The 15,885-nt window shown below is 52.9% G+C and overlaps 1 protein-coding gene across 1 annotated transcript; it reads left to right on the plus strand.

The window, feature by feature from the left end:
* The first annotated feature begins 6,474 nt into the window (after positions 1 to 6,474).
* Jph4 (junctophilin 4) lies at positions 6,475 to 15,850 on the plus strand. The gene is made up of 6 exons (XM_032917701.1): positions 6,475 to 7,108; positions 7,649 to 8,198; positions 8,919 to 9,690; positions 12,470 to 12,588; positions 12,876 to 13,408; positions 14,290 to 15,850. Exons 2-6 carry the CDS (start codon positions 7,820 to 7,822, stop codon positions 14,371 to 14,373), a joined length of 1,887 nt encoding a protein of 628 aa, XP_032773592.1. The 5' UTR covers positions 6,475 to 7,108; positions 7,649 to 7,819; the 3' UTR covers positions 14,374 to 15,850.
* The last annotated feature ends 35 nt before the right edge of the window (positions 15,851 to 15,885 follow it).

Genomic DNA, 15,885 nt, shown 5'->3' on the forward strand with positions numbered 1-15,885 from the left:
TCTGAAGTCTGAGGCTGATTCCTGTATTTATACCTGCGTAACTGAAGTCTCTAGGCTTCTTAACTTGTATTTTCTTGTTATTATGTGCACATGGTAGGGGCGGGGTGTGTATGTGGTGGCGGATGTGTGGAGATCACAGCAATTTGATCCTTCAACCTTTATATTGGCTCTGGGAACCCAAGCTGACATGGCAGGCTTACACGGTAAACACCTTTCCTGACTCAGCCATCATACTAATCCAGTACAACCGTGGTCCTCTTCTGGCTGCCTCCTCCTCTCCTTCCAGCTGCTAAGCAGACTTGAGTAATGATCAAAACTCACTGAATCTTCCTCTCACCTCCATGTACAAACACAGACCACTACTATGAAAGAAAATTAAACCCTCCTATTGCGATTTGGAGAGTTTGGAAATGTTCTCTTCATCTCTCATATGTTGAACCCTAGACTTACCCTTCAGGCTCTCTAGGTCCCCAGATCCTCTTTCTTCTACAGAGCAAACTTGTATTATGCCAACAAAGGCCACCTCCCGGCCACACTTGCCCAGGGTGAAGGGCTTACATGGAGTTAGAGTGAAGCAAGATTTAAAGCACTCTCCTGGCAGTAAGTCATCTCGATGGTTGTTACCTCTGGCATTTTGCCCAGCACTCAGGACTCAAAGGCACAGACTCCGAGACTATTAGCCTGGGATCAGCCTTCCCCCCTAATCCTCTGCTACCCACGCCAGCCACTTAACTTGCCCTGGTAGCCGTATGGGAAGTATCCAAATCCATCCATGCCCCCATTGAATCCCCTTCCTGTCTGCATTGCATCCCGGGGAAAATCCAGGCTCTTTCTTCGCTCCTCTGGATGGTTAGAAAAGTCTGGCCCCCAAGAACACCATGTTCCAACCCCCAATTCTCTTTACAATCAAAATGAAGAGGCTTAGGAAGGAGGAAAGAGATGAGAAAATCCTGGGCTGCCTGAGGGCTGAATCTCATAAAAGCTATTGTTTTGTCCCCAGAGAGGACACGCACTATGCACGTACCATTCGCAGACGCCGAAAAGGTTCACAGTTCATAGGAGCCATCCTTGCTCCCCCAGCTCAAGGCTGTCAAGTTAAAATTTCTGCTGTACAGGTGAGCCCAGTCCCACAGAAACATGTACAGAGACAAAGTAAATTCAGTTCTTTCCGCGGGGTGGCTTCTGACAGCCGATTAAACGGAGCCAGGTTTTATTAAAGATATTTAAGACGGATTTTAAGCATAAGGGTTAGAAGAAGGACACACAGCCCAACAGAGCATGCACGTGGGCTTCTCGGAGTCCAGGCCGTCCATCTCCCTTTCATCAAGCTGATAAACACTGGTGCAACTAAACGGGGAAGGATACCTTTGCAGAACTTTCTGGAATCAGGATCTGGCAAGTAGAGGTTAGCTGTGCCACCAGCCAGCAGTGGCCAAACAGAGGAAATGCAGTGTCTGGCTGCCAGCCATCCTTCCCCTCTCCTAGCACCGGGATCTCTAGCCCCATCCTGACCCCTGGTGGCTGCCCTTTAGATGAGGCAGGAGACTTCCAAGCTCCTCCCTTGAGCTAGGAACCATAGCTACCTGGTTCTAGAACGGCTGGAAAAAAATAGCCCTAACCCCAGCTGGGATTCCTAAGAATGATGTGTTTCCTGTGACCTCTTCAAGAAAGTCTGTTCTGCTGTAGCCATCAGATGCCTTCTCAGTAGAAGCCTGGCAATCAAGAAAAAGGGGGGTGGGGAGTGGGGGAGTGAGGGGCGTTTCCAAGCATGTAATTGAATACGCATGGACACATAGGTGTTGCGAAGAATGGCCAATAAAAGTCAGGGTGCCATAAGAACAGACCAGCATTCTCTTGCACAAGTGCTGAGAGCACGAGTTCGCACAACCTTTCTAGAAGGGTCCCTGATGAAATAAAGCCAAAATCTTTTTTTTTTTTTTTCTTTTTCGGAGCTGGGGACCGAACCCAGGGCTTTTCGCTTGCTAGGCAAGCGCTCTACCACTGAGCTAAATCCCCAACCCAAAGCCAAAATCTTAAAATGGCCTTTCTAACCCAGAATCCAGTAATTACACAGTTAAGAACTTGTCTGCAAGCTGGAGCTGAATCTCAACAGTAGCACACTTGCTGGGCTTGCCCATGCTTTGGGGTTGGGTCTCCAGGTAGGAGGGAAAAAACATTCTATGTCAAAGTGGGGCCTGATGGTTTATGTGCATGCACCTCAGTGTTCCAGAAGCAGAGGCAGGAGGAACACTAGTCAACGAAGGTAGAAAACTTGCCTCGAAACAACAAAACAGTAGACTAGTGTAACGAATTCTAAAACCGGAGATCAGAGAAGAGAAAACAAAATTAAGGCAAGAGTAATTCCTTGTTAAGTAGTTGTTGATCCAGTTGGGTGAGGGGGGTACGTGGAACTTCTCTCATTCGTTTTTGTCCCTGGCTTGTGTTTGAAATTTTTGTGACAGGGCCTGTGAGAAGATTCAGCAGGTAAAAGTATTCGCCTTGCAAAAGCCTAATGATTTACACATGAGCCCCAAATCTGCTGTGGAAAGATAACATCAACTCCACACAGGTGTCCTCTAACCGTCACATGAGCCCGTGACACGTGCCCCTCACACACACACACACAATAATAAATGCATTCAATTTTTTTATTTTAATGGAAAAATTTTTAAAAGATTTATTTATTTCATGTACACCGTTGCTATCTTAAAACACACCAGAAGAGGGCAGCAGATCTCATTACAGATGGTTGTGAGCCACCATGTGGTTGCTGGGAATTGAAGCTAGGACCTCTGGAAGAGCAGTCAGTGCTCTTTACCGCTGAGCCATCTCCAGCCCAGAATTTTTTTTTTTAAATGTCAGAAAGGGAAAGATTTCTCTACAAACATTAGCTTTCGGTTTTTGTGTTTGTTTTGGTGGTGGTGGGTTTTGGAGATTTTGTTGATGTGAGTTTTTTCCTCTGTGTAGTCCTGGCTGTCCTGGAACTTACCATGTAGACCATGCTGTCCTTGAACTCACAGAGATCCACCTACCTCTGCCTCAGAACAATGGGATTGAAGATGTGTGTCACCCCACCCAGCTCATGTTTGTACATTTCTGCTATTAAAAATTAATATGGAGCCAGATATGGTGGCAAAGAACTTTGATCTCAGCACTCAGAAGGCAGAAGCAGGCAGATCCCTATGAGTTTGAGGCCAGCCTGGTCTACATAGTCATTTCCAGGATAGCCCACACAAAAAGAAACAAGCAAATAGGATAAAAAACGTTGTGCTAGGCTAGCTCAGCAAGAGTGCACACAGACAATAAAAGATTGTAGCCATGCGAGATTCAATAATATGTTAATGATAGGAAAAAATGTTTATTATATAAAGCCAAGAAAACAAATATGGTACATGGTTAAGTACAAGTATAAGTTAACAAATGGTTAAATAAAAATGTTATAGTTTTTATAGCATTTAAGGGGGCTGGAGAGACAGCTCAGCAGTTCAGGGCACTGGCTGCTCTTCCACAAGATCAGGGTTCAGTTCTCAGCACCCAGCCATAACTCCAGTTCCTAGGCACTCAGTGCCCTCTTCCGGCCTTCTTGGGTGCTGCATGCACCTGGTGCGGAGACTCGATTCAGCACTCATACTCACGAGATAAAACTAAATAGAATTGCAAAAGAAAGTACATTAAGGCGTTTATTACACAGGAGACTGCAGGAAATCTTATTTTCTTCTCGATCTTGTGCTTGACTTTCATAAGTCTACAACAGCTGTCTTAACTTTCTCCAAAGGCATTTGTTAAGGCATGGATAATTTTTGTCAACTTGACAGGATTTAGAATCTCCATGGAAACACCCCTCTGGGTGTGTCTAGGAGGCTTTTTCCAGAGAGCTGGTGTAACTCAAGAGGAAAGACCCACTGTGAATGTGGGTGGCACCACTGCCACAGGCTTGCATCTTAGAGTGACTGTAAAGGGGAAGCAACCTGAGCCCTTCTGTTTCCTCTGGCTATCAGTCTCCTGGTGCTCCTGCTGGGGCGCCTTCCCCACTGTGATGGGTCCGACCCTCAGACTGTGAGGCCAAGGAGACCCTTCTTCCAGAAGCTCCTTGGGTTGGGTACTTTATCTCAGCGATGAGAAGCACACATACTAACTTGGGAGTCTGACATATGTGGCGCTCTAAGGGTTGTTACATATTAGCATGTTAAATAACTCCTAGATCCGGATTAGGAAACTGAAATGATACCAAGTTAGTTTTCAAGCCACCATTTGCTGGGCATCTCAACGGCCCTGGGAGAGCACCGTACTGAAGGGCGTGATCTCCGTACGTTATCGTGTGGACCTGTTCATACTGCACTTCAGCCCTCGCTAAGCTGTAATAACCCATTGTAGAGGCAGGCCAGCTACAGCTCGGAAACATCAGGTAATGCGCCCGGTGTTGTCTGTTTAGGAAGGCCACTTCTGGCTCCCGGCCCAGATTGCTCAGTTACAGTTGGTGTGGGGACTGAATGAGCTAATGCGGGGACGGAGTGCCAAGCACAGAACCTGGCTCCAGCTAACACCAGCTCCTCTCCCCACAACACTTTAACATTTGTAAATTGTGACAAAACAAACCAGTTCGCTCTAAAAATAAATAAATAAATAAACTAGCAAGCGGCCCTATTGTGAAAGAGATGACTGTAGCAACCATTAGGGACAGGCCAAAGGCTAGCTCCCTCAGAGAAATGGGGGGGGGGGTGCACAGGTGGGACTGTCGGTAAAGATGTAGATGTTTAATGAAAAATGGATGAATAAATGAATGAATGAATGAATGAACCAACTATCATGAGTAAAGTGAACCCCAAGTGGACTCTGGGATTTTCTGTGGTGGTGGCTGGTTTTGGTACAGGAGCTTTGCACATCCTGGACACACGCTCTACCACTAAGCCACACATCCCCAGTACCCGATGGTACTCTGTTTTGTTCTCAAAAGTGCTTTAAACATGTGGTTTCCTGATCCGTGTGGTGTTTTGGTGGCACTGTCTGTAATCCCAGCACTCAGGGGGATGGAGGAGGAGCCTGGAGAACCAAGACAGGAGACAATGACTTCTGAAGTTGTCCTCTGATCTCTCTCTTCTCTCTCTCTCTCTCTCTCTCACACACACACACACCATAGTGTGTATATAGTGTGTGTATATAGTAGTGTGTGTGTGTCTGTCTGTGTGTGTAAGTGGGTGTATATGTGTGTGTGTGTGTGTAAATCCCTGTTTATTTCAATCTTCATACTCTTTATTTTATCAAAGTACCCAATGTAACCCTGACATTAGTGGATGCCCCGAAGCACAGACATCTGGGAGGGATTGAAGGGCTCAAAAGATACCAGGCAGCAGCGAGAGTCCAGGGATGGAGCACAGGCTTCATCCAAGACCCAGAATTCAATTCCCAACACCAAAGTCCAGTGTTCCACTTCCAGAGCTGCCAACTCTGCTGTGTGCCCTTGGTGAACGACTGCCCCTTCCTGGCTTTGGTTCTCTTTAAATCAGGTATGGGTCTGAGCTGTGGGCAGCAGGGACTGGGTCCCATGGAGGGGAGGGGGGGACAATTGAGCGTACTGTTGCCTCCTTCCTTTAAATGCTTAGGGGCGGGCCTGAAGAAGCTGACAAGGGAGGGAGTGCAGTATGCCCATACCTGTGTGGCTCACTTGAGCTGTCACTCTGGTGAGTGGACAGGGAAAGACGGTGGTGGGCTTAAGGGGGCCACAGAAAAGCCTGCTCATGCAAACTTGTGTGTAATTTGCTTCTATGTTGCAAAAGAGAAGACTCCACAGCCCTAAGATCTTGGTGGCTTCCTCAAACTTGAGCCCCCTTATTGAATATACCAACATTCCCTTCAGAGGGCCCATGATAGAGAAACACTTGGTGACGGGCAGAATACAGTGCACTATGTTTAGCGGGGCCTCCAGACAGGACCCCATTTCAAGCTACCTCTAAAACTATGAGAGGTGGGCGCTGCCTGCTAGAGGAGTTTGAGCTGAATGGGCAGAGGTATCCAAGCTCGAATGCTTCCTGGCTTCCAGCCAAGCAGCCCGCAGGTTCATCCCTCTCCCCAGGGTCCCCATAAACACCACTTCCGGACCTCCCGTCTCAATGTGGGCTCTTCCTGCCTGGATGTCTATTCTCATGCCTGCCCTTTCTCTGCAGAGCTTTCTCCCTCTCATCGCAACCCTTATTTCGCTCTCTTCAGCTCCCTATCTGTTTCTATTCCCCTCCTTTCGTCCTCCCTTGGCTTCTCTCCCTAGCCATCTCTCATGAGCCTTGGAATGGGTCTCCCTCATCACCTCCCATGCCGGGTGTATCTCCCCCTGCCTTAACTCTCACCCCTGCACCTCATTCTTTGTATTCCTCTTGCACTCCCGGTCTCCCCAGCATCTCTCCTCCCCCGCCTGGCTCAGGCCTCCCCCTGCCTCCCCATCTTAAGACTCCTCCCCCTAGCTCCTCTCCCCTCCCCTCCCTCCGCCTCACTCCACTCCCTGCCTGCAAGCCAGGGTTTCTTTCCACCGTGGGGGTCTCTGAGCCTCCCATTCTCCCCTCTGCCTGCCTTTCCCTCACCTCAAGGGGTGAGCCCCATTTTTTTTCTGCCTGAGCATGCTCTCACCACCCCCACTGCCACTGACTCTCTCCCCACCCTCTCCTCTCCGCTCCTCTCTGCCCCTTTAAATCTGCCTGGCCCAACCTCCCCCTTGCTGCTGGGTTTGGAGCAAACATTGATTTGTGCTCGGATGGAATTGGAATTTTGATTTTTTTTTCCCTCTCCCAACCATAAGAAGAAAAAAATAAAACACCCCCTCTTGATAGCCCCCTCCTCTTCCCCATCCAGCTCCCAGCTCCTCTTTGCTGCCTCCGTTCAAGGCAGATTTTTTTCCCCCTACACTTATTCCCCTCCACCCTGCCACTACCTCACCCCCCACACTAGCCTGCACCTTCAGCCGAGGAGAGGGGACTCTTCCATAGCTCCCCCACTTCCTTCTCTGGGTTGTAGCAGTCTCTCCGGAAGGGAAGGGGGTTTGGTTTGTCCCGGTGAGGTGCGAGTGGAGGGACCCTGACATGGAAACTGCGCCCGGGAGGCAGCCTGAGCCCCAGCTCACATGGTGAGTAACCTGTCCCCTCCCTTTCGCCAGTCTGCCCATCCCTACCCTCATCCCCCACCCCACCCCCAACATCCCCATTCTACCATCGGCGCACCTGGGGCCGGGTTTTCAGCTACATTTTTACCCCCTGCCTCCCCCGCACCGGGATTTGCTAGCGAAGCCAAAGAATCAAGGCAGAGGGGTCCAAATCGCCAGGAAAGCAGGTGTCGGAAGACCCTGCCCTGGCCCCTCCCAGGTCCCCCACCTATAACTGCCATCCACACCCCACACTCCGGGGTTCTAGGTTGGAGAAGTAGGACTCGGGATCAGGGCTGGGACCCCAAGTCCCGGGAGGCGCCCTCTACAAGTTGGGAGGGATGGGAAAGCCCCCTTGCCCTCACCGCTTGGGAGCTGCTGAAAGATGCTGCCTAGGGGGGATGGGAGGAGGGCTGGAGGGCGGTGCTGATGCCCTAAAGCTACCGGCAGGGGAGCGGCAGGCAAAGAAGGGGACCTCGCTTTCCACTTGCCTCGCTCTCCACTTGCACCCCTTTTTCTCCGCAGCCACTCAGGATGAGGGTCCGGCCCTGCCTGCCCGCGCTGGGGCCCCTCCGCCCAGCCCCGGTCTAACTGCCCCCGCCCCAAGGCCTCGCCCGGCCCCCAGGCCCCCAGCCGGCTTTCCAGCCCCAGGATGCGCTGAGCTGCCGGGGGGCTGAGGCCGCGCCAACTACATGCATGTCCCCCGGGGGCAAGTTCGACTTTGACGACGGGGGCTGCTACGTGGGGGGCTGGGAGGCGGGGCGGGCACATGGCTACGGCGTGTGCACCGGGCCCGGCGCCCAGGGAGAGTACAGCGGCTGCTGGGCTCACGGCTTCGAGTCGCTGGGTGTCTTCACGGGGCCCGGCGGACACAGTTACCAGGGCCACTGGCAGCAGGGCAAGCGCGAAGGGCTGGGCGTGGAGCGCAAGAGCCGCTGGACCTACCGCGGCGAGTGGCTGGGCGGGCTGAAGGGGCGCAGCGGCGTGTGGGAGAGCGTGTCCGGCCTGCGCTACGCCGGGCTCTGGAAGGACGGCTTCCAGGACGGCTACGGCACCGAGACCTACTCCGATGGAGGTGCGGGGCCCGGCCCACTACTGTCTGCCCGTCCGCGTGCGCCTCCCGCCGGCCTGGGGCGCGTGTGCTTCCCCAGCCTTCCGCCTTCCACGCCCTGCTATTCCCATCCTCCATGCTCCTTCCCCAGCCATATGCGTGCGGTGCGCCAGCCTTCTGTTTCCAGTATTCCCGTCCGTCCCTCACACCATCCCCCAGTCCAGGACCCCAGCCTCCATCTTCCTGCCTCTCCCACCATCGTCATACTCAAAACAAACTCATTTGACAGTTTTTCTACCTGCTTCTCCTTCGTTCCAACCTGCCTGCCCCTCCCACCTGCCCTTTCCACTTGCCTGACCCCTCGCCTCTTAACCTATAATCTTCAAATCAGCTTGTAGCCTGCAGTCCTGTTTGCCTGCCACGTGCCTTTTTTACACACTACCACCTGTCAGCTTGTGCATCACAGTCTCTGAGCCACCTGTCCTTCATATACTCCAGCCTGCCCATTTCTCTGCCTTTCCCCAGTCCGCTGACAATGCCAAAATCCACCGTATCTTATGCTACCCTACCTGTCTTCGTCTGCTCTTCCACCCCTCCCAACGAAGCTTGGCCTGTTCCTTCCCAGATCTCCACACTCACAGCTTCCTCCTGTCACTTGAGCTTCCAAGGGCTTTGGGGCTACGAATTAGTGGGTTTGGGAGCCGCTGTAATGTTCTGACTCTTTTCACTCCTGTACATCGACAGGCACTTACCAAGGCCAGTGGCAAGCCGGAAAACGCCATGGCTACGGGGTACGCCAGAGTGTACCCTACCACCAGGCGGCGCTTCTGCGCTCACCCCGCCGCACCTCCCTGGACTCCGGCCACAGCGACCCCCCGACGCCGCCTCCACCCCTACCCCTACCAGGAGATGAAGGAGGCAGCCCTGCCTCCGGCTCCAGAGGCGGCTTCGTACTGGCGGGGCCAGGGGACGCCGATGGGGCGTCTTCCCGTAAGCGCACCCCAGCAGCAGGTGGATTCTTCCGCCGTTCACTGCTGCTCAGCGGGCTCCGGGCTGGTGGGCGCCGCAGCTCCCTGGGCAGCAAGAGGGGATCACTACGAAGCGAGGTGAGCAGCGAAGTGGGCAGTACAGGACCCCCGGGCTCCGAGGCCAGCGGGCCCCCTCTCCCAGCGCCACCTGCCCTCATCGAGGGCTCTGCCACTGAGGTGTACGCCGGTGAGTGGCGTGCGGACCGGCGCAGTGGCTACGGAGTGAGCCAGAGATCCAACGGCCTGCGCTATGAAGGCGAGTGGCTGGGCAACCGACGGCACGGATACGGGCGCACCACCCGGCCCGATGGCTCCCGTGAGGAGGGCAAGTACAAGCGCAACCGGCTGGTACACGGGGGACGTGTCCGCAGCCTCCTGCCTCTGGCCCTTAGACGGGGCAAAGTCAAGGAGAAAGTGGACAGGGCTGTCGAAGGTGCCCGTCGAGCTGTGAGTGCTGCCCGCCAGCGCCAGGAAATTGCTGCTGCCAGGTGGGCATCTGGTGCACAGATCTAACTTGGGTTGAGAGGAGAGGTTCCTCTGGGTACTACACTTAAGAGAGAATCAAGACCCAAGCTCTACAGCCTGTTGGGGAAACATGCACAGGCCTATGTCTAGGCAGTTGTAGCTCTAGGATTTGGGGTGTTTAGAACTGAGGCTACAGGTGGATGTGGGTGTAACTGTGGGTGGCTCAGTGTGTGGGGGCGGGGAGTAGTAAGACTATGCCGTAGTCTATGGTGTGGATACGTGTGCCTATAGAATCCATGGTGTGTGGCTGATACAGTGAACGCTGCTTTGTACAGACCCCAAAACCTCATGGTTTCCCTGGTCTTCTTGCTCTGCTCATCCAGCCTTCAGGCCTCAGGCTGGGAGGATGGGTGCTGTAGACTTTTCCTCACCAGTTTCCAGCTTGCCTTTATTTCAGCCTTGACTGAAATCTATTTCTAGTTTTTGAGGAGGTCTAGTTTTTACGGCTGAAATCCATTCTCTGCCCACTTTGCCTGCTTTGCCTCAGATCTGAAGGGAGGAGTCTTGCCTCTAAAGAAGCTTTGTCTTTCAGCAAAATAAGATTACAGGTCGATGCATCAGAGCCTTGTTAGCTGAAGCAGTGAAGTCCAGAAAGAATATAACGTAAGCCTGGTGTGGTGGCCCACGCCTTTAATCGCAGCATTCAGGAGGCAGAGGCAAGCAGATCTCTTGAGTTCGAGGTCAGCCTGATCTTCAGAGATAGTTTCAGGAGAGCCAGAGCTACACAAAGAAACCTCATATGGGAGGGGGGATTTCTTTTTAAAGAAGTAAAATGAATTTTAATAATATTTTTATTTAAGCCATATTTCCAAATTGTTATCCTTTCAACCAACAATGTAATTTACATTCCTTATGGATTCTTTAAAATGATGTGCGTAGTTTTCACCTACAGTTTATCATTTCTGGTTGAGAGAGGCCGTGTTTTCAGTGCTTAATAGTTCTATGAATGAGACAGCACGGGTCTAAAAATACCCAGAATGCATTTGGAATGAGAGTCAAAGACCCTTGCTCTATGGAGCTCACACACATTTTAATTTTTGTGTATTGTTTTCTTTAATGAGGTAATGAGGGTTGAGGGCACATCAGGATAGGCCCAGATATGAATCAAAGAACTTGCATAATGGGCAAGTCGTTGTATCCGTGCACATGTGTGAATATGATTATGTATGACTATGTCAAATCCCGAGTGGATAACTGGGCCGGAGAATGTGCATCTGTAGTTGTGTCTGGCTGTTATGGATCCTAAAATCTAGGCCGTAAGCCAGGGCAGAGGGAGGTCAGAGCATCGTGGAACGTTTTGGGCTAGATAGGGTGGAGGCATGTGCAGGAAAAAACTGATCTCACTAGCTAGAAGATCAGGCAGTGGGAAGAGGCTGGCTGGTCTCCCCAGCAACAGGCCTGGCAACCCTGATTGGCTGCTGGCTGCCATGGAAACCACAGAGCCTCAGCAGCAGGTGCATCCGCCAGGTAGCTTGAGTGTGGCCTGATGCCCAAGCACAGACTAAGTCTACTGCTTATTAGACTTAAGAATCCACACCCTCCATGTCTAAAGCCACAGGTTTTTGTGGCCATCAACAGAACTCAGTACCACCCAAGAGTGAAGCTCAGATCTGGTCGTTTCTGCTCCTGTGGGCCTGACTTCAGTCTGGACTGTAAAAGCAATCGAATGATACTAAGGCACCCAACAGCAGAGGGTGAAATGGGAGGGAGCATCTGAAAGAGAGAACTGAGAAACAGTGATGGAGCGAGGACTGAGCATCCTTTAAAGTGGTCTGGGCATGAGGAGCAGGCTAGGAAAACAGGCGGGAAGGCAGGCCGAGACTTTACACAGGTGTGTAACATGAGATGTACACACTGAATGTTCGCACTAGGTGTCAGCGCTTACAGTGGTAGGGAAGGGGTTCAAAAGTGGCGGGGGGAGCCTCTCTTATTCCAGCTCTATGCTAGACATGGGCTCATGCCTTTAGTCCCAACACTTGGGACATAGAGGCAAAAAAGGAGCCTTGGCTACACGGGGAGTTCGAAGCCGATCTGGTCTACGTGAGTTGGAGAAAGAGAGACTTCTAGATCTCAGAGATGCGTTGGAGTTGGGGAGGCAGCGAGAGGAACAGAAGAGAAGGATGTGATACCAGAAGAAACCACACAAAATCGAGATGAAAACTTTTCCTGCCAGGGAATCTAGACTGGTCTAAGTGGAATTAAGTAAAGAGGGCTTGCAGTGAGGAGTGGGCGACACAGAGGAAGGGGTGGTTGAAGAAGATGGTGGTGGGGACTGCTGTTAGAGCAGGGTAAGGTACTGGACGGTGCCTTACGTCCCTCAGAGAGGCAGGAGGGGTTGGTAGGAATCAGAGGTGCTAAAGCTGCAACAGGGCTGCCGGGGAGTTGCCAAGAAAGCAAAGGCCCAGTAAACAGGAGCAGGGCAGCCATGGAATGCAGAGGTGGGAGGGGAGCTGGCCCTGCGGCTGGAAGAAGTGTTACTACCGGGACATAAGGGTAGAACAGTGTGAGAGGAAAGGGGGAGTGTGGTGACAGAGTACAGCCCTGGACTAAGTGAAGATGCCAGTCCTGGCCCGCTGAAGGATGACAATGGCTGGCTTTGTGCAGAGGGATGAGGACTGCAGAGGTAGCTCAAGCCAGACAGATGTGATGTAGTGGGGACTGGGTAAGGGGCTAGCGCATCAGAGCATGAATAAATTGACGTGGGGGAAGGTCGGCCAAGTCCCTGTTCCCGGGACCCAACAGGGCAGCAGACGCCCTCCTCAAAGCAGTGGCAGCCAGCAGCGTCGCGGAGAAGGCCGTGGAGGCGGCGCGGATGGCCAAGCTGATAGCCCAGGATCTACAACCCATGTTAGAGGCCCCAGGTGAGGTGTGGGCATCCTGTGGGAAGGGAGGGTTCCCTGGGGAGCTGGAGAGGCTCATGGGGTGGGGTTGGGGACACGGAGTGGGTGGAAAAAAACAAGGGGGTGGAGGGTGTCTTGGAGGTGGAACCAAGCGGGTGTGAGGCAGGGTAATGGAAGGTTTGAGGTCTGGTGAAGACAAGCTATGAGCCTGGGGGTAACCAGAACCCTGGACAGTGCTAAGCATAGAGCTGCAGCCTCTCTGGCTCCTGGCTCCTGGCTCCCACTGATTCCTAGCTGTTCCTGCCCAGGCCGCAGACCCAGACAGGATTCTGGAGGTTCTGACACAGAGCCTTTGGATGAGGACAGCCCCGGGGTATACGAGAATGGACTGACCCCCTCAGAGGGATCTCCGGAACTGCCCAGCAGCCCTGCCTCCTCCCACCAACCTTGGCGAGCCCCTCCCTGCCGGAGCCCACTGCCTCCCGGAGGGACCTGGGGCCCCTTCTCCAGTCCTAAAGCTTGGCCTGAGGAGTGGGGGGGTCCTGGTGAGCAGGCAGAGGAACTGGCTGGCTATGAGGCCGAGGATGAGGCTGGGATGCAGGGTCCAGGACCGAGAGATGGTTCCCCACTTCTCGGAGGCTGCAGTGACAGTTCAGGAAGTCTTCGAGAGGAGGAAGGGGAAGATGAAGAGTCCTTTCCCCAGCTGAGGGCCCCAGGAGGCTCAGAATCTGAGCCTGTCACCACTCCAGTTTTGAGGGGCCTGTCTTCAAGGGGTCCTGATGCTGGGTGCCTGACAGAAGAGTTTGAGGAGCCTGCTGCCACCGAGAGGCCTGCCCAGCCGGTGAGCCCCACCCCCTGTGCCTTCTTCTTTTCAAAGCCCTGCCTCCCAAACCTCCAGGCTTCAGTACAATCCCCTGAGGGGCTTGAATTTCCACCCAGCTTCCTCTCTGCCTTGGACCACACCCCACTTTATAGAAAAGATAACTTTACAGCTCAAATGACCCTTGGAGTCCAGCCCTCCCAGAAGACAGCTAGGAAATAGGCCTCGAGCACTTAAGTAACCTGTCCCCAGCTACAAACTAATAATTAATGGTAGAATCAGAGCACTTTTTCCTGTTCTCCTTCCATATCATTTCCAGCCCCAGTTTCCTGCTCCACCCCCACCCCCACCTCCAGACTTTCTCTCTCTTTGGTGCCCAGAAATAGGAAAAAATTGTTCCTCCCAACCCTCACTCTCCCTCCCTCTCCTGGGGGTTAGGGGGAGGCTGTGCAGACAGAAAATCGAGAGAGGTGGAGAGTTTCTCCAGAACCCTCTGCTCTGATTGGATTCCAGGCCTTCTCCCATCTCCTAGCAACCACATCCTCCCTCACCCCTTCCTCCCTCTGCCTTACTGCAGTACTGGCTGCTGCTGCCAATGTCTGCTGCTAAGGCCAGGCACCTTCTGCCTTGCCCACATGATACGCTGAGGGATGGGGAGAGCGGTGGTGGTGGTGGTGGGTGGGTGAAGGCAGTGCCTTCTATCTTCAGAGTGTGAGGGCAGGGCCCTGCAGAGAAGCCAGGCTCTTCACAGTCTGAAATGAGGGTGCGCTCCTCTACTCTTACCTGTGTTTGTGTGGGGGGGTGTCTGGGACCCTTCGGCTTTGCCAATAAAGCCAGGGCAGGGAGGTGGGATCTACACTTGCCTTCCGGGACTGACTTCACTTCGCCCTCTGTCTCTTTAGGGAGCTGCCAACCCCCTGGTGGTAGGAGCTGTGGCCTTGCTGGATCTCAGCCTGGCGTTCCTGTTCTCCCAGCTCCTCACCTGAGGCAACATCCTGGCTTCCTCCGGCTCGGTTGCCTGCCTCTGCACCCACTCTGACCTTTGACCTGCCTTCTCTTCTCTCCTCCTCCACCTACCTGTGTTTTCCCCTTTCCTTTCTCCCAGGCCCCTTTCTTTTTGTCTCTTGCTCCTTCCTTCCCTCTATTCTTTGAGATGGTCTCATTTATTCTGGACCTGCCTCTGGTCTTCCTGGTTTTCTTTCCCACCCCAACCCCTCTCTCTCTAGATTGTTTACATATGAAGGGCTGTTCTCTCTCAGAGTTGCTCTCTCCTCTGAGATACACAAATCTAAGTCAGACCATTGCCCCCCATGTCCTCCCAACCTTTTATTTGAATCAAAACTTCACCAAGGGTAGGGGTTTGGTGTCCTAAGGAATCTCCTGGAATCTGAGTGGAAGGGAGAAAGAGAACGCTTACGAAGTGACTGAGTGGCCAGACTAGGCACTGGCTGAGCCACTTGGGGCTCACTGGCCCCCATGGAAAGCTTCAGGGAGAGTACCCTCCACTCTTACCTCCCAGAACCTACCTAAGTTCTTGCCTAATTCAATCCTTCCCTGAGGGAGAAAAGGGGAGCGAACAACAGGAAACTCCCCGTGCTCCCTCTCCTGTCCTCCTCAGCCAGTCCCTCTCCCAACCCCCAAGGATGGCACGCCAAGCCAAGAGCAATGTGCAAAGCAACGAAAACCATCTGGTACACCAAGCCCGCCCCTCTCAGACTCTGCCACTCACCTCTCTACCCTTCTCCGCCCCCTGAAAATTTATTTGGTTGGTCTGGACTCACTTGTGGCCTTTGATTAAATTCCTAAGGGGCCTGAAGAAGACATTTCTGCCGAGGGTCAGAGGCACTGCAGCAAGCAGGGACCCCACTCCAGCTCTGGCGGCTGTGGGGAGCACACGGAAGTCGAGGACTGAAGGGCAGCCAACGCTGCCACAAGTCTAGTTCCCAAGCCCTCGCATAGACTCCTGTGAGGTGGGAAAATAAAGGGGATCTGAGGAACTCGCTCGCTGTCTCCCACACTTTCAGGCGGGGCAGAGGTGGGTGTCAACCCCAGATGAGAGGTGGGTGAAGAGCCTGTCTGAGATACGCTTGATCCATCGTCACTAGCTTTTCCTCTGGGGACAGAAAGCTCTACAAGAGGGAACTGTAGAAGCCCGGGGGACTCTCCTTCCCTGCATGAGGCAGAGGCAAGCGGCCTGCCAATCCCCTCCTCAAGGAACGGCCTTGCCTGGGAATGCCCACCACACACTCTTCTTATTTTTCTAGTCAACCTCTGTTTACTCCCTGGCCTGCCTTCCTCCCGCCTTCCTTCCTTCCTTCCTTCTCGATCTTTACTTCTGATTTCTATTTCATGGAATTTGGGATTGACGTTATACAACAGTGCCGACAACATCAAGTCTTGCAGGAAAAAAAAATACAAAGAAATTTAACAAAAAAAAGTATATTAATAAAAAAGTTCCAAAAAGGGGGGGACTGTCATCTCCTTTGGGGTGCGATGGC

This window comes from Rattus rattus, chromosome 12 (assembly GCF_011064425.1).
Source record: "Rattus rattus isolate New Zealand chromosome 12, Rrattus_CSIRO_v1, whole genome shotgun sequence".
Taxonomy (NCBI): Eukaryota; Metazoa; Chordata; class Mammalia; order Rodentia; family Muridae; genus Rattus; species Rattus rattus.

Bases quoted from the DNA above. Each gene is read 5' to 3' on its own strand.
- Jph4 (XM_032917701.1), top strand. From the start codon at position 7,820: ATGTCCCCCGGGGGCAAGTTCGACTTTGACGACGGGGGCTGCTACGTG. The intron at 9,691-12,469 runs GTGGGCATCTGG...GGGACCCAACAG, and splicing joins CAGGAAATTGCTGCTGCCAG to GGCAGCAGACGCCCTCCTCA. The intron at 12,589-12,875 runs GTGAGGTGTGGG...GTTCCTGCCCAG, and splicing joins ACCCATGTTAGAGGCCCCAG to GCCGCAGACCCAGACAGGAT.